Consider the following 27138-nt stretch of genomic DNA (forward strand, 5'->3'; position numbering starts at 1 on the left):
TGAAGGATGTACATATCTAAACACATTAACACAGTGACACGCTATGATTAACGCCCCCCCCCCCCCCCCAATCGCATCATCACGATGTTAGCATTCTCACTGGATCGCCTGGCTGTCCTACACAGCATTGTGTGTGAGCTGGAGAGGGTGTGTGCGTGTGTGTGTGTTCGGAGGCGGGGATATGTGTGTGAAAGCTGGGATGCGTGAGTGGGCTTTTATTATCGATTTCCCGGAGAGACCGCTGGAGGAACAAGTTCAAGGTCATTAGCTCACCGGCTTCTAGAGATGAGATTTCACTGGTGAGTGACAGGAAGAGGATTTGGACAAAGTGAGAGAGAGAGAGGGGGTGAACCGGGGGAGAAATGGGGGGGGGAGTGGTAGAAGCTTGATGTTTCCATGGCAGTTCTCGTTTTAGGAATGAAGCTATTGGCACACACACACACACACTACACAGGCGTATTAGTGTACTTATGGTCATGGTGAGTTTTTCTATAAAGAGCGTGACTAAACGGTAGACATGTTAGGACTTAAAAAAGATTTCGATTTTTTTTTTCATCCAGGGCGGGAAAAGACTTCTTATACAATCAAATAATTTTTCCAGTCTTCCGGTAGAGTTGTGACTGTTTTCCAGTCTAGGACTTCACAAATCTTGCAAACACTTAAACACTGAATCAAGGATTTCAACACTTTTGTGATCGCTTTGCGTGTGTGTGTGCGAGCGCATTATTTTGCTAACGCAGCAAAATATATTTTCTATCCGCTCACATCCTTTTTTTTTCTTTCTTCCCTTATTAAATGTCTCTGTCTCCATAACGTGTCTTGTGTAGGCCTACTGTACAGCTCTGTGACTGTCTTCTTAACGTGGCTTGTGTAGGCCTACTGTACAGCTCTGTGACTGTCTCCATAACGTGTCTTGTGTAGGCCTACTGTACAGCTCTGTGACTAGGATTCTTTTGTATGCATATCGAAAGAAAGCGAGACTAATAGATATCTTTCTTCTCATTTTCTCTCATTATAGATAGATAGACAGATAGTTCATTCCTTCTTCTATTACAATAGATATGTGTTTTTATTTAAAATTTCTTGCAAACATCTTGTCTAGACCAATACATATTTAAATAAAACTTTGGTAACCAATCAGACGTGAGGAAACAAACTCAGCATTTAATTCTTACTGCTGTCCAGATCACATGATGCTCATCGATCAAGGGGAAGGGGGGAGGGGAGTGTGCGCTGTGAGTCATGACAAGTCCCCTCGGTGTTTAGAACGTGTCTTGGCGATTGGTTACCAAAAATGTCTGAGACTTGATAAATCATGTCAATGGTGATTGGGGACGAAATCCAAGTCGATGTCAATGTCTAGTCTACGTGATTGATTGTGGCGCAGGCAGACAGTCTCCCGTCACTGTAACCCATCGAGCGTGTCCCGTGTGACATCAGATCGCTTACTGGTGGAGTTGCATCGGGGGGGAGTGGGTGTGGCGCAGATGGTTTCGGGCGGGGGGGGGGGCTGAGAGTGAGCTACTTTTTCTGTTTCCTGTGCCGGCTTTGTTGCGAGTCAGGGCTGTGTGGGTGTGTGTGTGTACTTTTGCGATGTGTATAAATAAATGAGTGTACCTCTCTACAGACTCTGGACCTTATTGAGGTCAGTTGTTTCTATTACATGTTTTGTTTTGTTTTAAAAATATTATTTTCATTGATTCGTTGTTTTTTAATGTAAAAGTTTTCAAAGTATCAGCTACTTGTGAGATAACTTTCACGTCTGCTTGAAGTTTAGTTATGATTATCGAGTGACCCTGTGTTACTTAACTTCAATAGAATAGATATTGGAGTCTTTCGGTTTGGGAAACTTAAAGGTGGTTGGTCGTTTTGCTGGCTCTATGACAACCCCGTTAACGGTTAGAAGTTGGCTACATAATCTAACTCAGTGATGCCCAACCTTACTCTTCCTGCGGGCCATTTTAATTTCCAACACTCGTGTCGCGGGCCACATCAACAAAGAGATACAGAAATGAAATGTAATTAAGCTGAAACTATTAGAAAGTAGAAACCTGTGGTTCTAGTACCCGTAGTTAAGCAATCTTTTACTCGGGGCTCAAATGAAGAATGCCGTTTATACGTTGTTCTCTTTTTTTTTTTTAAACAGCCATACTTTCTTTATAGAACAAACTTGTTGGCTTTTTATAATGTTCCGTAAACAAGTAAAGATCCGTTCACTTTTACTTGTACATTCTACATTCAGAGTCCCATCTCATAAAGTACGATGTTAAAGGCCATGGTACCAATCCATTAGAATTGGACCATAGTGCCCCAATGTAGGTAAAGATACACTTTTTCATTCACTTTACACACCGACGTTTTGGCGGGCCGGATGGAACCACATCGAGGGCCGGATCTGGCCCGCGGGCCGTATTTTGGGCATCAGTGATCTAACTCAATGGAATTTCCCATCTAGCCTTGAAAGAAAGTTTGTCTGTTAGAAATGTTGGCGAACACATACATCTCCTCAGGTTTTGTTTTAAGGTGGTGGCTGATTGATTATTATTACATGATATTATAAATTAACCACTAAAATAATAATTATAATAATAATCTTTATTATCCATATGGAAATTTAATTATAGAAACAAAATATACATTCATACTAGTTATACAACAGTTATGCAACTATAAATTTCTTCAAAAGAATTTTAACAATAACTTAACGTACCGGTAGTGCTGATAATTACATTATGATTATAATGTGCATTTAAAAGGGGGGGGGTGTCAGGTCAAATGTTATTTTGTTGTTGTTTTTTTATGTTGCCATTCTCGCTCTAAAAACAAAACAAAACAAAAACTGGCCCATTGACGACGCCCTTGCCCCCTTATTTTTATAGCCTTGTTTGGGTTGAGACTTATTTGACCCAGAATCCGATACCGGTATTTTGAAGCAAGAATACATCTGCAGACAACTAGTTTGATATTGTTTTGCATAGCCTCCCTTAGATTGTTTACAAAAGAGATTGAACCACAGAGCAGGCTGAACAAAAGTCATTTAAAAACAACTCCTTCCCGTTTCATTTAGCCACGCTTGAATTGTAAACGTTCTGCTGCTTCACGATATTATCTTGCAGGTCTACTTATTATTGCGGGTCTGGACTCCACACGGATGTGGGGAAGAGAAAAGAATGAAATGTACTTCATACGCTGACTTTTGTAGCTGAATACACGTCGACGCTAAACATAACATGTTGTGTCTGATTAGTATTGGCATTGATATCGATTCCTTATCAGGCTGTACTCTCCGCGTACCCCATATATACATGCACCAGAACTCGACCTGATCAGTAGATTTTCAAACCCAGACTCTACGAGAAGCCGCTTCGTGACTCGGAATGTTTCATTGATTGAAAAGTGATTACGTGAGTAATTTTCATCGCGCTGTGACAATTTGGTGTGAGTGATTCATCATGACCAATCAATGTTCTTTATCAATTAATTGTATATTCCACGTGGTTTCGTCCTGGCAAAGTGATGCTGGTTCGCTTCAGAGTGTCTAGTCTCGTGGGAGCGGGGCGGGGAGGGTACTTTTCATAACCTATACTTTTATTGAATACTTGTCTACAGGCGGTGTAGCATACGCCGCTATTTTGCAGGGCCGGCATTAGGCCACTGCAACCTAAGCGACCAGGAAATCTCCTGAAATTGCAAAGTATACGAAAAAGTCCAGGAAATATCCGGAAATTATTAAAATCTCTTGAAAACTCATACAAATCTCCTGAAATATATAGACAAAAATTGTCATTTTGGGGTGTCATTCAATATGAAAAACCCAATCCTACGCCTGATAAAAAAAACGGCATTATGCAATACCCATAATTGTGGAATCTAGTGAAAGAATCTTCTCGCGCCTCAAACTAATGAAGAGGTCAACAATTCTCGAAGATAGATTGAAACATTTGGTAATTCTTGCTATTGAGCGTGATCATGTAGGAAACAGAATTCTTATGATTTACTGTATGACTTCGCTACAGGCAATGCTCGTGTAGCAATTCTGTGCGTAGTAAAGAAAGAATAAAATGCAAAGACGAATATATTTTCTGATACAAACTCTTAATTTTCACTTATTATCCGTATCCCTACCATAACTTGGCCCCGCAAAATCCGTTTCGCAATGGGGCCCCACAATGGTTAAGTCCGGCCCTGCTATTTAGTGACGGGTGAATACAGGGTAGATTACTTGTTCTCTTTCTACGACTTCTTGGTCACAATGGTAAGTCCGGCCCTGATATTTAGTGACGGGTGAATACTACTTGTTCTCCCCCCCCCCCCTCTTTTTTTTTCGCCTCTAAAATTACGTGGGGCAACTCAAGTGCGTCCGACTTGCAGAAATAAAAGAGTGATCTTTCCATTACTTGGTGTCCAAACTCTTGAGCCATGAAGAGAATTATATATATATATATATATATATATAGATAGATAGATAAATGTTATTTATGTAATTTCAAGGCATTGCCCGTAGATGATTGACTAGCTAATGGTGTCAACTGTCCACAGGTTGAGATGTCGCTGGTCAAGATTGGTCTTGCTTGACTACCCAAAAATGAACGTAGCTTTTATAAGCAATATATGAATACACAGCTTTGCACTTGAATCTAGATGTACCATATCTTGAACCATTGAACCAAAGCACTAGTCACTTTAAAGTACTCTCTTACCAAATCATTCGTCGAGGGGGATAACTAATTCGTCTTGGTTCTCTCTTAACATAGACTAGATCTATACCGGTATATAAATGACTCTATGGTTCTTGAATAGCTAAGGACGATTGTTATTGTAATCATCGTAGTTATGCCCAAGACATGGCGGCCTGCTCGTGATCATGAATAGAGTTATGAGATCGTTATGACTGCGTGAAGTGTCTAATTTGCTATAGATCTCGTGAGACGTGAATGTTATGATAAAGTTATGACTGATTCAATGCAATATTTCCTTCTCATTTTTTTTTCTTTTAGAAGCCCGTTTCCTATGTTAAGACGTTTCGAGTTCGCGGCCCACTAATGGGAATGTGAAGACTTTTTTTTTCCCGACTTAATAATATCCGAAATATTTTCGATTTTTCTTCTTAAACAAAATCCCAAACTTTTTGTACCCTATTTGATATAATGATAATCCGAAATGTATTAATCATAGACTTATATATTATATCTAGAATGGAAACCGGAAATAAATTCTTATCCGCGATTGATCGATTCACAGACCTATACATATAGAGATTTTTATGTACGTAAACTCTTTTTTCAGGCTCTAAGGGGAGTCGCCCCAGTCAATCTTTTCTGTCTTAGAATAGTAATGATCTTTAGTTTTCAAAGTTTAGAACTAATGCATCACCGGTACACAAAAACAACATCTATCTTAGGTACAATCTCTCCATATTGGCTCTCTACTTGGGCGAAAATCGTTCTCCTCTCTTCCTAATGTTGACATCCTTCTCAGTCTAGTTTATCACAGTGCGCACCTTCTAGCCTAGATAGCGGTGCGGGCCGGTGCGCATGGCGGAGTCATAACAATATGAAACAAAGCCATTTCCTGTTTGATTCCATTGAGATAATGTTTTAAAAACCCTAGATGGAAATAATTCATGTTGATTTAAATCATCTTATGTACATTTAAATAGATTGATTACCTAGATCTTTCTAGATTATGTATTTAAAAAATGCAAAATAATAATTACGTGACGAGAGTACTCTTATTTTTGATGTTCAATTACTAGATCTAGATCATAGACTTGTATATACTATATCAAAACATCAAAAATAAGGGTACTCTCGTTCCTTGTTTGTTATTGGATATCACCAGTGCATTCCCTTGACATGACATTCACTGTGTGTTCATTAACCAAACGTGCCCGACCACATTCTTGTCTGTATATAATCTTTGCCGTTCTTTCTTCCTCCTATTGATTGCTATCTGCTGTCCATAGCTTCATGTCAATGTAGTTATTGTTGACATTACTTTCAATTAAGTCTGCAATGGGAAAGAATATATATTTTATGTCAATATAGATCTGGGTCAGATTAAACGGGTTCTTGTGAGAAAACTTAATTGTTCTTATCTTTCGTCGGGGAAAAATAACAAACAAACAAAAAAAAATGTAAGCGTTCATTATCTTAGCACGTGAATACATAGGTGTAGACCCAGCAGTCATTGAGTAGCACATGAATAGATAGGGCCCTGCAGTCATTGAGTAGCACATGAATACATAGGGCCCAGCAGTCATTGAGTAGCACATGAATACATAGGTGTAGACTCAGCAGTCATTGAGTAGCATATGAATACATAGGTGTAGACTCAGCAGTCATTGAGTAGCACATAAATACATAGGTGTAGACTCAGCAGTCATTGAGTAGCACATGAATACATAGGTGTAGACTCAGCAGTCATTGAGTAGCATATGAATACATAGGGCCCAGCAGTCATTGAGTAGCACATGAATACATAGGTGTAGACTCAGCAGTCATTGAGTAGCACATGAATACATAAGTGTAGACTCAGCAGTCATTGAGTAGCATATGAATACATAGGTGTAGACTCAGCAGTCATTGAGTAGCACATGAATACATAGGTGTAGACTCAGCAGTCATTGAGTAGCATATGAATACATAGGGCCCAGCAGTCATTGAGTAGCACATGAATACATAGGTGTAGACTCAGCAGTCATTGAGTAGCACATGAATACATAGGTGTAGACTCAGCAGTCATTGAGTAGCACATGAATACATAGGTGTAGACTCAGCAGTCATTGAGTAGCACATGAATACATAGGTGTAGACTCAGCAGTCATTGAGTAGCACATGAATACATAGGTGTAGACTCAGCAGTCATTGAGTAGCACATGAATACATAGGGCCCAGCAGTCATTGAGTAGCACATAAATACATAGGGCCCAGCAGTCATTGAGTAGCACATTATTTCAATAGGGCCTGCATTCATTGTGTAGCACATGAATGCATAGGGCCCTGTAGTCATTTAGTAGCACATGAATACACAGGTCCTTGCAGTCATTGAGTAGCCATGATTACATAGGGCCCAGCAGTCATTGAGTAGCACATGATTAATAGGGCCCAGCAGTCATTGAGTAGCACATGATTACATAGGTGTAGGCCCAGTTGTCATTGAGTAGCATATGATTACATAGGTGTAGGCCCAGCAGTCATTTAGTAGCATATGATTACATAGGGACTGCAGTCATTTAACTGCACATGAATACATAAGTGTAGGGCCCAGCAGCCGCGGAGCAGTAGTAGGCCCCTATCCCTATTTCTCTGACGTACAGGCAAGCTCTAGATTCCAAGTCTAATCAAACAATGATAAGCCTGTAAGTTTAACGACATTGCTGTCATTTAAAATTGTAATCGAAAGCTTATGGGTAATTTCCTTCGTTTTAATCACAGTCCGAATGTTTATATTTGTTTTGTATCCCCCCCCCCCCCAACTCGTTCTTTGATACCCCTCCCTTGCACCGATTTATCATTTAAAAAAAAACGTATTGATCAACATTCCCATCCCTCAACACACACCTTTGTCGTACATCCCCCACTGCCCTTTCTGTTACACGCGCCTCCCCTGACCAAGATAGCTGGCTGATAATTTTCTTCTCTGTCGAGTTAAAGAAAGATAACTCAGTCCTAAATCCATCTTGTTCGTAGCTCGCTGTCTTCCCGGGTTCTAGTCTAGACAGAACGGAATATTCGTGTACGTCTCACTCAGGAATGTTCATGTTTAGATAGCAGACAGGAGGGAAAGAGTGGTAATGAGTTTTTATGTGGAGATCGTCACTCACTCCCAACACACGTGCGTTGCTTACAAGAATCGATGTTCACAGTTTTTAAGCCTGGTACCTAACAATATTCGTATTCTGTGCTAAGTAATATGGGTGAGTTCTGTTTCAGCGCACTCTGCGTTCTTACATTATTGTCTATCTTACATGCTTGTAGAGATAATTGTTAGTGTCTGCATATTTGTTAGTCTTTATTAATTAAACTTGTTAGGGAAAAAAGATCTGAATACGTTGCTGAATAATGAACAGGATGTAATATTCTGAATAAAACATGTAGATTTTATGTCTTTAAGTTTTCAGTAAAGTTGGGTAAGATGAAGGTGGGGGGGGGGGGACTGAAAGACTTGGAGGAGGGGTGCGGGGGTCAATACGTTTTTAAATAAAACAAAACAAAGAGGAAATCACTCATAATACCAACGTGCCGAGATAGAGGAAACGTTTCCATAGGATCTTCACATTCATGAAATACTGCAGAAATCAGGCAAGACAAAATGAGAGACAAAATATTTATATTTGACTAGAGTTACAGCTTTCTTCTTCTTCGTTCTCATTTTACATGTCGGAGGGTTCAGATCAGTAGTCCTAGATCTGAGATGAAGTGGTGCAGTGGTTTCCAGACCAGGCAGTTCTCTATATAGTTGTTTTTTTTTATAGAAGGGTTTTGGAACCAGTCTTGTTCGGGTCTCTTGATATAGTATGCAGCTTTGAAGGACATGGCAGTATTCTCTGGTGATGCTTCACAAGGGCAGGTTTTGCTAGTCCCTACTTTGAGCTTCCGGAACATACGTTGTCTCATTCTGTTGTGTCCGGTTCTCGGAGTCGAAAAATGATGCGTTGATCATGTAGATGTCAGAGGTCAATTTTATATACTGTTTGGCTCTTGTTCTTGTTGTTAGTTCCTGTGTCTCACTAGCGGGTTTCTTGAATATTAAATAATACTTGCTTGATACTTTCTTGGTTACTCGATTATAATTCATCAATATTTGCTTAACTCAAATATGAACACTTAACATACATCAACTCCAACTCATTATATTCATGAATATCGATGATACTTTAATACTTAATAAAGCACAATTATATCACTCTTATGAAATAGTAATACACAAAACACCAGTCCAGGAAGTAAACATCCAACCTTCCTGGACCGGGAGCAAGACCTTACTGACGAACACACTCTCTCGCACATTCAACGAAGACTTAATCACTCAGTTCACAACACGTGGAACACTTTGCATTTATAACAAGGGGATATAACAATCATACCAAAATATCAAACTAACATTCATTCTCGCCATACCTCCCCCTGACAGTAGAGATAGCTGAGAATAGGCGTGCTTATAATAGTCTATGATTGGTGTCTTGGGGCACTTAGGTTTTAGTCTTTATCAACTGACTGAACGAGTAATAGCTTAACCAGCGAACACATTTTGGCTATACTTAATAATTTGTTGAGCGCTCTTTGAAGCTGCTAATTACATTCATGCTCTCTTTCATAGCAACACATTTCTAATGATAAGTTCCAGGCCACTGGAAACAGACACTTCGAACGTCTGCCGAGAGTTTCCAAAGTTCTCAGTGCCGTTATGACGCAATTCTTTCTATGGCGTTCCAGTCTATGTTTGCAATTCTTTCTAAAGTGATGTCATATAATTTCGGTCTGTGGCCCTTGGGGTTTCTACACTCAAAGCATAACGAAACGAGGCTTGGTTCCAGGTCTCCTCCTGTCGTTTTAAGTTTTCTGTTCAGAACTACCCAACGGTAGCTGTATTAGATTATTCAAAGGTCATGACGCGTTCTATTTAACAAAAACAGTTCCAGCTATAATAATAGCTTTTATATAGTGCTACTTTCATGTTTATAGCATGCTCAGAGCACTATGGTCCAATCTCATTTGTGGACCAGTGGGGGGAGGGGGGGGGTATCTGGGAGAAGGTTTTCCGTGCCAAGTTAAGTTCATGCGTACTTGGCCTCTCGACCACGCTTCCCCTAATTAACATGAGGTCAATGTTGAAATACGATGTTGACTTTTTGTTTTCTTTTTGAATTGAAATAATGTATGTGTTGTTTTTATTTTGTTTACCATGTCACTAATACCGGTAGTAAGTTTATCTCACCTCTTCACTGATACAAAGTTTATCTCTTCACTGATACAAAATGTATCTCTTCATTGATATAAAGTTTACCTCTTCATTGATACAAAGTTTATCTCTTCGCTATTATAAAGTTTATCTCTTCGCTGATACAAAGTTTATCTCTTCACTGATACAAAGTTTATCTCTTCATTGATACAAAGTTTATCTCTTCATTGATACAAAGTTTATCTCATCATTGATACAAAGTTTATCTCTTCATTGATACAAAGTTTATCTCTTCATTGATACAAAGTTTATCTCTTCATTGATACAAAGTTTATCTCTTCACTGATATAAAGTTTATCTCTTCACTGATATAAAGTTTACCTCTTCGTTGATATAAAGTGTATCTCTTTGCTGATATAAAGTTTATCTCTTCAGTCTTCACTGATACAAAGGTTATCTCTTCACTGATACAAAGGTTATCTCTTCACTGTTACACAGTTTATATAACAACTTCATTGATACTAAATTACAACTTCACTGATACAAAGCTTATCTCACAATTTCAGGATTAGTTTTTTTCTCACACCATTTTACTGTCTAGGATTATCACCTAGTAAAAAGAAAACTTTCCCCTTTCAGACCTTGTGGTCTATAGGGCAGATGATGTAAAGGTCATCTGTTTCTATGGCCTTCTGTTAGGGGGGGTGTCATGTGGCCAGCACAATGACTAATACTCTGTCTGTCTGTCTGTCACAGTTCCCACATTCTCAGATCAAGTTGAAACTTTGAACAAATTATTTATTGTTCCTAACAAAACATGAGTCAGTCAAAAATTAACCAATTACTTCATTAAATTGTGGTAATTAATTAATTTTGTTTGATATTGAAAGGGGGAATAAACCTTACAGTACTGAGATTGCTTTTTTGGTTGCTTTTTTAAAAAGTATTTTGTATATTTTGTTTTATTAGTCTGTGTACTGAGTATAAAATGTGTTGTTGTTTTTTTCTTATACAGAAACCTGCCCAAGTGAACCATCTGACAGTGGCAGCCCATTAAAAACCATGGTAAAACTTTTTTTCTCTACTATTGATTAAAACTATTTACTAATGTTGTTACTGGCAAACTTACCTGAGTGGTGAAAGATCTGATTTTTTTTTGTGTTGCCATTTAGACTAATCCCATGATGGCATTTTGACATTGGCAGCATAAACATGAACATCACTTGTCACATGTCCTTTGCATTGAATCACTGTGATGCATTTTATACACTTGATTTACAAACAAATGGCGACCCTGGGAAGGTACTGGGCTTTGTCCACGAAGATCTGATTTATGAATTGTGAACATATAATATTTATATAAGATTTTTACCAAATTATTAAATTTTTACTACCTTTACTATTTTAACTGTGAATAGACCTTGTTTTTAATGATTTTACTGTATAGAATTTAGCCCTTGTTATATAAAAGGAGAGTGATCCTTAAAGGATTACGGGCACGACATGGCCTAAATTGTGCTGATGTGCCTAAACTCAAAACTCAAACAAAATTCACTGATGATGTGGCTCTTCTTTCCCTGTTTTCAGAGAGCTCAGACACCATGATTATTTCAAAGAGCTCAGACACCATGATTATTTCAAAGAGCTCAGACACCATGATTATTTCAGAGAGCTCAGACACCATGATTATTTCAGAGAAAGAAAAAACATTGAAAAATACTGCAATAATAATTTTTAAATATTAAATGTAAAAAAAAATTAGAATCAATTTTCGTAGAGAAAAGAAGGAAGATGATATTCTTCTAGAGAGAACATTGAAATAGTGCAAACTTTTAAATACCTTGGTACTGTGTAACAGTTTTAGATGATAAATTAAATTTTACTCCAAATACTGATTATATTAGGAAAAAATTGCAACAAAGATTACAATTACTAAGAAAAATGTCCTCCATGTCAGTGTTTTATCATGCTCACATCTGCAGCATTTTAAGTTTCAATATCTCTGCCTGGTATGGCTATCTGAACAGAAAAATAAACTTTTTAATCCTAAAAGCCCCTGGTAAGGTCATTGGTAAAAAAACAAACCCCAGTTGGGTGACTGTTTGAAAGAACCATTCAAAATAAAGCTATAATGGTTTAAAAAAAAATTTAAATACCTTCTGTGTCAAAATTCAAAAATTCGAGATTTAACATTACAAAGGAAATACAAGGCACCGATTACAAAAACAAATAGACACAAAAACATCTTTGTTCCCTGGCAATCAAATCATTCCTTAGAAAAGATACCAACAACAGAGCTAGACAGGCCTTAGAGTGGAACCCCCAGGGAACAAGATGTAGAGGAAGACCAAAAAGAACATGGCGACACCATGTACTAGATGAAGCCGAGAGGACAGGAAAGAGCTGGGAAGCCATTAAAAAATTAGCAAGAGACTGTGGAGAGTGGCATGTTTTTACTGAGGAACTCAAAGGAAAGATGATGATGATGATGAATCAAATCATTAAATACAATTCAACTATCTGATATAAACATTTATATATAATGTTTAGTGAAACTGGTTTTCTGTATTTATAATGTGTTTTTTTTTCTTGCTCAAACTGTAAGACAAAGTTCCTTTATGGATGATAAAGATATTTATTATGATATTTATTTTCTACTGATTCTACTGGGTTTTTTTTAGTGTCCCTCGAAAGGGGAAAAGACGCTATTAGTTTTGTGTGGAATGTCTGTCTGTCCGTATGTCCATCCCGTTTAGATCTCATAATATAAACTAGAAAAGATAGTGAAAATCCGACATCATAATATTTTAGACCATTCAAAGTTCTGATGTAACTGCTCCTTTTTTTTTTTTTTGAAAGCCAAAAATCTAATTTTTTAAATCACTTACTATTTTTTAGAGAAAAAATATATTTAGTATTCATATAAGTTGGACATAATTTAAAACAACAATTAATAAGTAGTTTTACATATTATTGCGTGACCTGCAGCGCCACATTATGACTATAGAACATGGAACATAACTAAATGAAATTTTTTTTACGGAAATGTTTTTTTCTTGAGGCTTTGAATAAGAGATTGACCCTTTACAAAACTATTAGATCAATTAGATATTCATTATAAAGCATCAGTTAGGCCAGGTTCACATCTAACTTCACATTCACTTATCCTTTGGACTGCTGGAGCACCACACAAGATCTGTCAATCTTCTTTCTCCATTCTTCTTTATCATTTGCCTTTGATAGATTTTTTTTTTTCTAAAAATATTGAATCCTGCCTTTTTACCTGCCTGGGTGGACCACTTTGGGGGCTGATTTTTTAGTTTGTGTTTCTACACAAACTGTCTTTGTTTCTACACAAACTGTCTTTGTAACCTTGTTATTATTAATATCTTTTTTTATTGAACTTTCTAAATAACCTAAGCAGTAAATTATGAAATATGCCAAAAAAGTATGGAAAATAAACTTTAATAATTTTTTCCAGGTTGACACTGCCGAAGCTGAGCAGCTTTTACGCCAAGGGCTTGGCAAGAGAATGGTTCGAGGAGACGGAATCAACAGGAGCACTGCGGTTTCTGGAGACTCAGACATGTTGAGTGGAGGAATTCATCACTATGAACAAATCACCCAGAGTGCTCAATCTCAGAGACTTAAAAGGTTCCTGACCACCACCGTCATGCCAGTATTTCTCTTAGCATTTACCCCCAACCTAGTGGTCATCATCTGGTACACAGTCATTCACTGTGAGGGCAGTTACCTCAAGATGCTGTCTGTCTTCTCACACCGCTCCATTCTTTCAGGACTGTCAGACATGTGGAGCCTAATGAACTATCCGTCTCCTGTGGTCATTTGGACATTAGTTATTTATTGTGTTTATGCTCTAGCCATGATGAAGCTATTACCCGGTGAAAATGTAACTGGTCCAGTCACCCCAAAAGGAAATGTTCCAGTGTACAAAGATAATGGGTTTATTTATTTTGTTGTTACTATTTGTCTTTTCTGGGTGCTGACTATCTGTTTACACCCCTTTGGTATTTCTCCATCAATTCTATATGATAAATTTGATGAGGTTATTTATGCCCTGAATGCATTTAGTCTGATATTTTGTGCATTCCTTTATATTAAAGGATTGTTAACTCCATCATCAACTGACTCTGGATCATCTGGAAACATAATTTTTGATTATTATTGGGGCATGGAGCTCTATCCCAGGGTTCTAGGCTTTGACATCAAAGTATTTACTAACTGTAGATTTGGTATGATGGTCTGGGCACTTCTAGTCTGCATACACTCTGTCAAAAGTTTTGAACTGTATGGATTTGTTGACTCCATGTTTGTTTCAGCTTTCTTGCAAATCATGTACATTACCAAATTTTTTTGGTGGGAGTCAGGCTACATGAGAACCATTGATATTATGCTGGATCGGGCTGGCTATTATATATGTTGGGGTTGCCTGGTCTATGTGCCTAGTCTCTATGCCTCTGTGACATTTTATTTAGTAAGTCATCCTATACATCTTGGCCCTGTCGTTACTACCATTTTCCTATTTCTTGGTGCACTCAACATATATATCAATTATGCTGCAGATGTGCAAAAGCAGGAAGTGCGAGGTGCCAACGGAAATTGTTTGATCTGGGGAAGAAAACCTGAAATCATTAGGGCTAAGTACCAGCTAGAAAATGGGGATGAAAAAGAAAGCATTCTGTTGGCCTCGGGATGGTGGGGCTTGTCTCGACATTTTCACTATATACCTGAAATTATGCTTGCTTTCTTCTGGTCAGCTCCAGCCCTCTTCGACAATATCATGCCCTATTCATATGTCATTTGGCTCTTTATTTTGCTCACACATCGCAGCTACCGAGATGACACAAAATGCAACAAGAAGTATGGCCTTTTTTGGCATCAGTATTGTAAGAAAGTACCTCACAAAATTGTACCCTATTTGTTCTAAAGTCTGGTGCAATACGTGTATTTATTGAGTTGTATCTTGAAGTGAAAACTTGTATTGGCAATTTAAACACATGAAGGGTAGTAAGAAGTGGTAACTTTGCACTCATACCAAATGACTTCTTCCATATTCTCCAAAGATACTCAAGTTTGTTTTTTTTTGAACTGCTTTAATATTATGTGTACAATTGACAGGGGGACAATCAGCACTTATATATATATATATATATATATGAATTGATATTTTATTGTTTCATATGTTCTCCAGTTTTATAGCTTTACTTTATTTTGTACCGTACAAGTTGGTTTTTTTTTATATTGAAAGAATATCACATTTTAATACTAAATGTAGTCTGTGTTGCAGTAATTGAATATTGTCAATGTGTAACCACAACTGCATAATTGTTCTGTTTCTTGGTTGTCATTTTGTATTTATTGTGAGGATGTTACTGAACTAAATAAGTGCTTGGTTCGACTTGCTGATATTGTACTGCAAGTAAAAAAAAAAATTCTAGTCATACTATTCAACTACAATGATACTGATGTAAAGAATGATAATGCTAAATGCAAGGAGTAAAAACTTTATTGTATGAGAATTACTAAACATTAAAATAGAGTTAGGCCAACTAAAAACATGAACATACTTGATTTTGTTTATTTTTTGGTACCCGGTACTGGTAGCTTGAAATTCTGATTTCCAATCATTTTCTTGCATACAAAATTTTAAAAAGCAGCTTTTAGAAAGTTTAAATCTTCAGTTCTGAAATGTCAAGGTTTCAGCAATAGGTATATGTACAGGTCTGTCGGAAACCACTTTGAGAAATGGATGTTATTATGCAGCGTTTGTTAAGAGGCTAGTTGGTTTTATCTTGTAAGCTTTTATATTTACCAACACCGGTATTTTAAATCAATAGTAAGAGACAAATAATACAAATTGAACTACATGGTATCATAGATATGTGAATCAAATCCATAATGAATTACCATAATTATGAATTTTATTGCCTATTTTAAAGCTAGTACAGGTATTTGTAATCTTCATTGCAGTTTGGTAAAATTTTGTTGGCTTGGCTAATCCAATGATATCTTAAGAAAGTTTTCTGTCAATTCATTATGCACTGGCTTTAAGTATAGGTTTGCGTGTGTATATAAATGTTCTGTAGAAATAAATAATGCTCATATTTTTTTGTACAAACTAAACACAAAAACATGTTGAATGTACCAGTATACATTTTTTGTTTTTAATTTTTTTGACTTAGTTACACAAACAAGATGTAATATTTGAGTTTTGTGACAAAGTTCATTTGAACACTTCCAATTGAATAAAAGTTGTCTTTGACTTGTTCTTAGCTCAAGAGTTGTTGCTTTCTTTTTATAAATTTCTTTAAGCCAAAGTTTTTCACTGTGTCAATAATTATTTTTCATCACAGACTTTTTAGTTACTTCCCTTCTAGTTCCAAGTATCTCTTTTAATAATAATAATAGCATATGTACAGTACAGTTCAAATTGACAACAAGACTGCTTTATTGATCTTTATTGGAAATGTGTATGAACTGATGGACAGTATGACTCTTCAATTAAAGCACATTCCATAGAAAACCACAAAAAAAAATAGACACATGCTTAATTAAGGACTACAACGGAATGGTGATTGGTCTTGTACAAAATCTTGTTCCTAATCACTCCCCAGTCATCTTGACGGAATGGTGATTGGTCTCACTACATCTTGTTCCTAATCACTCCCCTGTCATCTTGACGGAATGGTTATTGGTCTCACTACATCTTGTTCCTTATCACTCCCACAGTCATGCATGAGAGTAAAGGAACAAATAGATACCTGGTATTTGTAATACTTAGTGCTTTACTTAAGTTAATGGGCAAAATGCCACACACTTTGACATGATCTAAGCTACAGTTAATAGTTTCCCGATACCCCACTCTATTATTAAGCATTATTCCCTTGTGCCTTGCCAAATTTTATCTAAGTAGAAGAGGGAGACGTGGTGCCTGAGCGGTAAAGCTCTTAGCTTCTGAACCGGAGGCCCCGAGTTCAAATCCTGGGATTTTAGGGCGCCTCCGAGTCCATCCAACTCAAATGGGTACGGTACCTGAAATTAATTGAGGAAAAGTAAAAGCGGTTGGTCATTGTGATGGCTACGACACCTTGTTAACTGTGGGTGCAGTAACAGATGACCTTTACATCATCTGCTCTATAGATTGCAAGGGGAAGTTTACATTTTTTACATAGTAGAAGAACTGCAACATTACTGCCATTTCTTTCAATACTGCAAGGTTTAGTTGTTTTCTATAAAATAAAATCATTTATTACCACTAATAGATTAACTAATTTTTTTTTAAATTGATTTATTTATGTACCGTATAATGAATAATTGTGCAAGATTTTTACCATATAGACTGAGTGAGCTTATTAACAAAAAAAAAGGACATGATGAATACACACAATTGTTATGGATATATTCTCAGTACAAACATGGGCTCGGATGGCCTAAATGTTAGCTATGTGTCAAAAACCAAATTAGCTCAGTATAATTATAATAATATGATGGGATGGTATTCATTGACTTTTTAAATTCAGATGTTTTTTTCAGATTTTAATAATTTCAAGAGCCTTTTTCATATATTTTGCCTTTTCAGGATATTTACTGGAAGCTCTTTTATTATATATAAGTTATAATGGTTTAATTTAAGAATTTACAACTCGAATTAGTGCGAGGCCCACTGTGACCGCATAGGTAGCAGTGGCGTAAGGCTGGCCCTGGGTCTAGGTTCTGTTCAACATCTTCAGCTTTTAACTTATAAATGAAATTATTTTCATAAGCATACTGGGATTTTAATTAATTTAAATGATAACAAATAGAGCAATTTATCTATAGTCATTATTGTTGACCTATTCTGAGAATTTTATCATTATACAGTAGTGCAAAGGCATGTTCCTATGAATAAGGGAGTGTATACCACACCTAAGGAGAATGTAATTTACAAGCTTATTTTAAACCAGTACCGGTACTACATATTTTGCTACACCTGATGTAGCTTATAAGATTGCTAAAGAACAATATTATTTACTTGATTTTGGGCCTCAAATCTTTCATTTTACAGATGCTAATAAAAATTGTATGATAAAAAGACTGCTAATAGCTAGATGGTGAAACAAAACAACCAAGTCTTTGATGAAACAGTTTCCAGTTCTTTATTCTCACTTTAAATCATTTTGCTAACAAGGGCATCAATATTGGAATCCCTGAAGCCATAGTCTCCACCATCATTGTAGTGGTTGTACTTGCGTCGCCATCCACCCAATGGGTTGGACAGTTTGAAGGGCCACAGAAAGTTGGAGGCGTACTTGAAGTTGGGACCAACAGTCAAGATCTCATGGATCAAATCCTCAATGCAAATAACATCCTTTGTACCTTAGATAACAAACAGGTGTAACAATTAAATATTAAGAATTTGTATAATAAAAAAAAGGTACTTCCAAGTAGCTTTCAAAAATGTCCTCAACAGAATAACATCCAAAATGCATAGCAAGCAAATAAGATGGAATAGTGATGAGTTTATGATGTAGCAAGATGAAAAATTGGACTAAATCAATAGGATTTAGCACAGAGTGTTACTTGCAGAAAGACCTTAGACATTTCTAATTCCTTCTAGCTTATGTATTTCTAGGTGGTGGTAATCCAATGTTAAGCATAAGTAAATTTTATTAATAACTCATTTTTCTCTGTAGTAACCAATAAACTTAGCAAAAATTTTAATTTTGCATTTTTAAACTGGCATGTAGAATTAATTATATTTAATATTTTTACTAAAAATCTGACATCTGTGAGAAAGCTGTTTAATCTCTGCTGAGCTCTTAATAACAATCAGATGAGCAATGCTTTAGAGGGAGAGCATGTTCAGCAATAACTGCATATTAAGGCTTCCTTAATGAATCACTTTCATGCAGATAGATGTACAAGTTGTTTGCAATAGGTGGATCCCAAGGCCTAGTCAAGTATCGATCTAGTACTAGATTAGACTTAGATCTAGACCTTAGATGTCTAAAATAGTCTATATCTAATCAACACTTATTCCACATGCCAAAGGCAATCTTAAAGGTAACAGAGGTGCACCCTGTAAATTGAAGACAGGCGCAGAGGATGGAAAGAAAACATAATAGGCTGCAGGTTGCAACTGGGTGACAATGATTGGGGTAAGCCATTTGAAACAAATAGTGGCAATAGCGAAGAAAAAAATCAATTGAAACCTTAAGCAGTTGTCAGGAGCTATCTACCCCATCCCCTACATAAAAGACAACTATCAGTTATTTAAAAAATCAACTTTTTGACTAAAATTCACAGAAAAGTTAAAAATCATACAAAAGCATCCTTTTATAATAAGAGAAAAAGAGCCCTAGGCATTAGCATCATGTGTCCAGTCATGAATAAACCTACAGAGCTAAAAAAAATATTTTTTAAAATCAAATATCACATCAGATTTAATTTCATTCCAACCTCTAGATTTAACATCAATTTGGCTCTAAATATTTTACCCACTCTTATTTCCTTATTCTTCAGATAAAACATTAATAATCCCATCAAAATCATATTTAACCCTTTGACAACTAGAGTCGCAGGGAGTCGCCGGCAATCGCTGATTTTGGGTTGTTTCGTTTACGCACGCACTGCTAGTTTTTAAATAACTATTTATACCTTTACTAACTCTGACCTAGAAGAGTGATAGTGATGCTATTTTTAGGTGCTTATTTTGTCTCTGCAGCATGTTAGATTGGATTTTTATGATTTTTTGAAAATTAGGGGTTTTTTTTAGCTAGCCTAGAAAATGGAACATATTTAGGCTAATGTTTAGGATTTAATAGAATAAGATTTTAATGGGAATATTAATGTTTAAGCTGTAGAATAAGGATATGATTGGGGTAAGTGTTTTAGACCCATTTAAGACCGATAGTAGTGAAAATAAAAAAAAAATTGATGCTAGATCCAGTATTGAATATGTTAGATCTAGTGAAACGGGAGATTGGAAGGCAACTAAATATGACGTGATATTTTAATGTTTTTGAGCTCTGTAGGCCTATTTATGACTTCAAACATTATGCTTAACCCTAGGTCTATTTTTTCTATTTTAAAAAGAAGGATTTTGTTAAATTTTATTAGTTTTTTTCTGTGAATTTAGTCAAAAAATCGATTTTTTTAAAATAGCTGATACAGAGTTATATCCCTTTTTAGGGATGGGGTAGATAGTTTCTTACAACAGCTTAGTGGTGAAATGGTTAATCACAGCCTAAGAATTAGTTAACTATGTTCCATTTTTTTGTAGCCAGAAGAAAAAAATATTTTTTTAAAAAATTAATATCCACTCCAACATGCCGCAAATAAACGCTTTAAAAATACACTTCAGGTCAAAGTTAGTAAAAGATCAAAATGATTAAAAAAAAACTAGCAAAAAACGAAACAACCCAAAGTTGGCAATTGCCACGACTTGTGAAATGGTTAAATTTATACCCTACATAGTAAGGTATATTCCTTGAGATATTTTCAATGTTGATGTGCTGCTTGATACATATTGTCTTTATCTTCCAATTGCATTTCAGTCAAATAAGTGGGAAGATCAATACTCAGTTAATGTGGATATTATAAAGCCAAGCTACATGTATTATTTACCTAGTTCCTTTTCAATAATAGCATTATCAGTCAAAGGTATTCTCTGGTGGTTAACCTTTCCATATCCTCTCTTGTAAATCAGCTCTCTGACAGTCTTCAGGCTTGGTGTTCTAAGAGTAATATATATAAGCCAATATTAAATATCAAGATTAGTAGTTTACTAAAACTCTATAATCAGAATATTTAATTTTCATTGGTAAATGTTCATGTCTAGTTTAATAAAAATACATGTAATTAAAATTAAATAAATGGTGTGCTCTTCCCTTGCCATTCTGATATACCAGTATTAGTATTTGCATTTGAGAACAGAGCCTTTCAGGCAGAGAAAACAATAATAGTTGTACTTGGCTATAAGAACACTTATTCTATTAGGGGTTATGCTTTAAATATATTCTGATATAATTTTTAAATAAATATGCTATATAGGACAACTACATTTAAAGGCAGGATTTTTTTTAAAGGGATGCAGGATTAATTAAGTCTGATTTTTTTTTTCAAGGTTTACCATTCCCTAGATAATTTCTCTTGGTCTCAGTTTGCCCTACTGTGTGATGTTCTGAGTTGGATGTCAGTGGTATGTGCCATGACTAGTGTTCGAATTTAGTTATTACTTTTTCTACAAAAAATGGTAAAATTGTTGCTGTTATTATGCTCAGTTATTCAGGCATTAAACTATTATTACATACATACACCATAATTTAGCAGAAAAATTAAATTGTCAGGTCAAAATATTTCATACAAGAATTTTCTTTAGCCAGCACTAATTATTGTGAACATATTTATATTTGCCTGTCAATTTCAAATTGTGTAATTGTTGTTTTTTTTAAATTTCAAACTAAAACATTTCTAGACTAATTTCAAAAACTTACCTTTCAGAACTTTTAATTCAAAAACTTACCTTTCAGAACTTTTAAAAGTTAATAAATCGATTGGCAACTTACCCCCAAGCAACGTAAGGCTCAGCAATTTTAAGCATATTTAATGTTGCTTTGTTAAGTTTCACAAAGACACCATTGTTGATCTGGCGCAATCTGAAGAGTTGCAAAACTTTCCTTGGTCTTGGATGGATACCATTGATACTGGAAAAAATCAATAATATTTACGAGAAGATAATAAACTGTTCCGAAGATGCTTAATGTCATTATAAATGGTAAAAGACATATCCAATTAAATAGGTCATAACACTAATTAAGATTGACATGAGCCATAAGTAGAGGCAGTATCAGACCTGGCTACCTAAAAACGTCCAAATGTGTATTTTGGCACCAGAATGTGTAACACTTGAGCGATCGACAATTTTGTCTAATATATGTATATTATTTAAAAGCAAAAAAAAAATTATATTTAGATCTAGATATATATTAAAGAAGACAATATCCTTTTTAATTAATACACTCCATAAAATCTGTGTCACAACTGCCACTAGTCAATTCAGAAACCTAGATCTATATAATCTAGTAAAATTGCATTTCTACAGTCATTGCAATATAGCAAAGTTCAAATACTGACAATAGATTAAGAAAAATCATTTTTATGTGTGTATATATATAGGTAATTAAAAAAAAATAATCTTAGGCATTAGTGGCCTTTTTATTCTATTTGCAATTTTGATGTATTAAATACTATTAAGTAATCCCATAATGATCAACCATATTGTGTTTTTAATAGTACAACACCAATTACCCATATAAGATCTATTAAAAATCAGTTACTTGTTATTAATTCTTGCTTTTATCATACAAATTATTGGTCAACCACTAGAAGTAGCAATGACATTGTAGATATGTTTTTAATCTAAATGTAGATAACTAAAAATATTGTTTTACATCTCTTATTATCACCCTAAAATGTGCACCTTTCTCATACCAGACCTGCCTACCAAAAAAAATCCAAATGCGTAACGCTGATGGTCAAAATGCGTATTTTGGAACAAGAATGCGTAACACTTACGAGATCCACTACTTTGTCATATATATATAATATTAGATCTAGATGTCATGTTTAAATCTACAATCTAAATCTAGATCAATACGACAATAGAGATGATATCTAGACTAGATCTATGTCTATATAATGAATATAATCTACTCTAGATCTGGGCTCAAGAGTGTTACCGATGCCGTGGATCCGCTACAAACGTAGGTCTACTCCAAACTTACGTAGGCCTACCTTCATCCTTGATCTATTCTATACTAAGACTAAGAATCTAGTCTAGATCTAGACTAGATGGTAGTAGATGTTATCGATCTAGATCTAGTCAATCTAAATCATACTACAACTAAATTGGATCTAGATTGTTGAGTAATGTAGAGAATCATGACTAACGTAATGACTAGCTAGATCTATTCATGTATAACAAGTGTTCTAGATCTAGAATCCAGATCTAGACTAGATATCTACAATGTCACTCAATGTGTTTTGAATCGATAGCACTTCGATATTTTTTTCTATACAAATGAATACGGTAATCAGGGATTCAACATAATCAATTTCTACTAATGAACTTACAAAAAAAAAAGTCACGTTGGTGTATCAGCTAACTGACGGTACCAACCCGCCACTCCCTCACTCTCGCGTTCTTCATTTCTAGACTAAATCTAATTGCTTTTAAGAACCAGTCAACGTATAGATCTGGACACAATGTGTTCCCCCACCTTTTCTGTCCCCCCCCCCCCGGCCAACAAAACGGCTTAGCGTGACCTCCGTGACCGCTCGTAAGCTAGTCAAGAGAGGGGGGGAAAAGGATACGAAAAGCGTAATGCGACGGGTTCAATGCGTATTTGCATACTGACGGTCATTTTTGGGAGATTTTGCGTAACGAATACGCATTTTGCGTAACGGTAGGCAGGTCTGTCATACAATCAGATCTAATTTTTTCCTTATTTAGACAAGTGACAACATGTGTAATCAACTGACTAAAGTCACCACACGGAGGTTTCAAGAAACTACTTTGATATGTACATGCATCAGTAAATCACGCGACATGGTAATACGGTATCTATAAAGAAACAGCAACATGTAAGTGGCATTACTAGCCCATCCCAAAAGGCATTCTGGGATCAATATAAAGAGTGAGTCAAGACAATTTAGTTTAGCCTAGTGAGTCCAGCACAAATCTGATCTGGTACAAGAAGGAGAAGCCAGTAGAGCTTGGTACTAAAGTATAGAATTTATATGGCACTAAGGTGAAGTACAATATTGTGAATTTTTTAGACATTGAAAAATTTCGTTATTTGGAGCCAAAAGTGTTAAGTTGGTTGTGTCGTGTTGTGCAATGTCTGCAGATAGCTATATAGAGAGGATCGTAGCAATATTTATGAAAATATGATGCCTCTTATAAATGATAGATAAATTGTTCCCCATGATTCTTAAAATGTACTTGATTTCATTTTCATTAATATGAAAATTGACAATCCTTTTTTTTCTTTTTGTGGCTTTTGAAATTAAAAAAAAAAAGGCCTACCCTCTAATTCTTATGACAAATGCTAATTTGGGTTCAGCTGGTACATAAAAGTTTCCATGTTGTCTTGCTAAACGAGCCAAACGAATTTCATCTCGTTCCTTTGCTCTGTACTCCTTTACATATTTTTCAGCTCTCTTGAAAATTACCTTCTTTTTAGCAACTTGCTTCTGAAAAAGTTAAAATGTTCAACATTAATTCCTCAGCCTAAGCCATTAAAAGGTGTAAATTAACACTGAAAAATATAAATGTATATGATAATATATGGATAATACAGATTTTTATCATTATAAATATTTCATAACAAAATTGCAGCACAAAGGATATTCAGTGAAGATGAAAAAAATGCATAATATAAGCCTTAATGAGGACTCAAACCACTGACAGGTACCAGTCTAGTATTCACTATCAGTAACCGACTCTCAAAAAAAAAAAAAAAAAAATGCAAAGTGTAGTTATTTGATCCTGCATCAGCACCCAGGGTCACATAATTACATGCCCCTTCCAGAGCCCAGCCAAATTAGTTTCATTAATTTAATTACCACCATTTCAAATCTATCTATAATTATCTATCTATTGGATGGCTGCTTAGTCGTGTGGACAGTCAATAGTCATTGGTCCCGGGTTCAAACCCTGCCCACTCCCATTTTTGGACAAGGAAGTAAATATTTTCAACTCTGAAGGAACATCCAAAACATGGAAAACATTTTACAAATATTTTATAAGTATGTATTAATGCAGTCTTGTCGTACAATTTAAAATAGATGCAATTTAAATTAGGGTCTTTGTCTTAGGAGCCTCAGGCTTAGAAACAATATTAAAATTTAAAAGTTTTTGATACTTTGAGCTACAACAAGTAAAAGCAAGTGTTGTTTACATTTACACTGATTATTGTTTCTGTTCTAGGACTAAAATCTAAACTAAAAATACTTAATAGAACTATATTTAATATTGTCACAGAATCCATAAAAATTATACTGTATATAATCTATAATCTAGAATGTCTAGAGCCAAAATAGTATGGATTACTTTTTTGTTGGCAGCTTCAGCCTTTGCTACTCTTTGTTTCGACAAAGCGATCTGCTTCCTTCTTTTCAGAAGTGATTCAGGTACCCTTGGCAGCTTAGCTTGTCTGAAATAAGATCGAGAGAATCTAGATCTAGAGTACTTATAAAATAGAATTTAATTTGTTAAGGATCAAAGGATAATCATTATACTAGAAGTCCAGAGATATCTAGTCTTAGTAAGTCTAGTTGTAGATTAGATATCTTTTCAAGTCTTTTGACTTTTGTCAATATTTCTCACTGAAGTGAATGAGTATATTTTGGGTCTGCATGACTGGTTGTGCAACAAATAAATTAATAAATGCATTTTAATAACTTAGCTCTGTCTTAGTTGTAAGTAATCAATATGAATATCATTATCATTCATTTAATCATTTACTAGTCTAGATATAGTATATTATTATATTATAGTAGATTCTATTCTATGTCATGTCATGTAATTCAAGTAATTGTAAACAATTAATAAAATTAATTCGAATTTTAGATCTATCAAAATCCAGATCTATAAATGTACACAGTCACACACAAAAATATTTATCTATAGATTATTTGAGATCAAGATTCCAGTACTTATACATGTTAAATAGCAAAACTTGTAGACCAATAGACAATAGATCTAGTCTAGATCTTTTTTTTTCCATCTATATAGCCATTATGATTATAGTCTTGATAAAATCTTATTTTGATTTTTTAAGAATGGATTTAAAAATTATTATGTGGCAATTATTACAAGAAAAAATACTATTATGATAGAACTCAATTCGCATAAATAATAATTACTTAATTTGGTTATTTAAATGAATGTTAATAAGGATGTTTATAGATATAGAAAAAGCATATAAAACTCACTTGTCTGCCATTGTCGACTCGGATAGAAAAAGGAAGTTGTGTTAGAGGAAATAACTAAATTATAACTATTTCAGAAACCAACGAAACAATATTAGAAGCTTCTCACTGATCAAGATTGTTTTTTAAGTTAATTTTAAAACGTAACTTATAAATAGTTTTCGTCATTATAATAGTTACACATATATATATATATATATATATTAAAAAAAATATATATAAGAAAAATATTTATTTGTTTGTTTGTTTGTTTTTAAAAGTTATGTACTAATAAAGATCTATGCTGTAACTATTAATAGAAATGCTACTCTACTATAACTAAGTTGGCGTTGTAGGAAAACAGTTATGGTTGCAAAGTCTAAAATAAAAGTGTAACTGGTTTTACTGTTTCAATGGATATAGCCTACATTAACATAGTAAACTATAGTTTATAAGTATGAAATTTTATCCTCGCAATCTATTTTCATCAGTATTTCTTTTATCATCATATGTAAATGATCATAAACTCATTAATATTGTAATGTTTTTCTTTCCCAATGGATAATAAAGATATCATTATTATTGCCAATATTTTATTTGTTGTTGTTGATATACACTCAAATGAGTAGTGAGATAATTTTTGTAGGCCTACGTCTGTGTGTGCATGATGTTCTATCAGCTAGGCCTTCCTTCCTAATATATTATTAATCATATTTTTATTATTTATAAGACTTAATTCAATTAATTAAAAATCTGTACTCAACGCCGTATTATATAATTTATAGGCTAATGAGCTTTAATAAATAAAATAAGCATTATATGGCCTAATAAGAAAAAGAGGAAGAACTTCTTGACATCTGTGTGGATGTAAAAGAGCCTACGGGCGACTACCCACTAAGATGTCGAAATGTTCAGTCAGTCACATGAGAAAGAAGAGAAAAAAAAACTGTCCCAATTCACCAAAATGGAATCCTTAGAGAGACACCCATTCAAATCCAAAAGACTGGCACCCAAAATCGGCTAAAAAAAACAACAACAACATTTTGTTCAGGAATCACAGAACGTTAAAAAAGAAATACCAATTAGGAAATATAACTATTGAGTTAACGAAGCAGCGTGATGCTTCTTCTCCCTGGGACCAGAGTTCCCTCCCTTCTATAAGAGACACGCATCGAAAACGTAACATAGATATCCTATCACAACCAAACAGAGCTCAAGGAATTAGTGACACTCATTTGTAACAACCTATTACCCCAACAA

The 27138-nt window shown here is 35.1% G+C and overlaps 2 protein-coding genes across 7 annotated transcripts in view; one reads left to right on the plus strand and one right to left on the minus strand.

The window, feature by feature from the left end:
* Positions 1-16196, plus strand: part of LOC106068985 (uncharacterized) — a 37100-nt gene extending 20904 nt beyond the window's left edge. For 2 of the 6 annotated variants that reach the window (XM_056028484.1, XM_013228530.2), the window contains exons 2-3: positions 10919-10968; positions 13385-16196. In XM_056028484.1, the coding sequence (XP_055884459.1) occupies positions 10966-10968; positions 13385-14851 (1470 nt within the window). In that variant the 5' untranslated portion in view covers positions 10919-10965 and the 3' untranslated portion in view covers positions 14852-16196. Of the gene's footprint in view, positions 1-1507; positions 1646-3303; positions 3405-5565; positions 5642-7677; positions 7919-10918; positions 10969-13384 lie in introns of those variants that run through there. The other 4 variants (XM_013228531.2, XM_013228532.2, XM_056028483.1 and 1 more) reach the window with 4 other exon arrangements.
* Positions 16197-18047: 1851 nt separating this feature from the next.
* On the minus strand, positions 18048-26026 carry LOC106068986 (60S ribosomal protein L7-like). Its single transcript, XM_013228533.2, has 6 exons — positions 25903-26026; positions 25019-25121; positions 23993-24159; positions 21471-21608; positions 20530-20639; positions 18048-18279 (listed from the first exon to the last, which is right to left on the minus strand). Exons 1-6 carry the CDS (start codon positions 25911-25913, stop codon positions 18071-18073), a joined length of 738 nt encoding a protein of 245 aa, XP_013083987.1. The 5' UTR covers positions 25914-26026; the 3' UTR covers positions 18048-18070.
* Positions 26027-27138: the final 1112 nt, after the last annotated feature.

The sequence above is a fragment of the Biomphalaria glabrata genome, chromosome 5 (genome assembly GCF_947242115.1).
Source record: "Biomphalaria glabrata chromosome 5, xgBioGlab47.1, whole genome shotgun sequence".
In the NCBI taxonomy this organism is placed as follows: Eukaryota; Metazoa; Mollusca; class Gastropoda; family Planorbidae; genus Biomphalaria; species Biomphalaria glabrata.

What these genes read in the sequence shown, in the direction of transcription:
- LOC106068986 (XM_013228533.2), bottom strand. An exon ending in CTGAAGCTGCCAACAAAAAA is followed by an intron (nt 24,160 to 25,018) that starts GTAATCCATACT and finishes TAACTTTTTCAG; the next exon opens with AAGCAAGTTGCTAAAAAGAA. An exon ending in GAGCCTTACGTTGCTTGGGG is followed by an intron (nt 20,640 to 21,470) that starts GTAAGTTGCCAA and finishes TATTACTCTTAG; the next exon opens with AACACCAAGCCTGAAGACTG.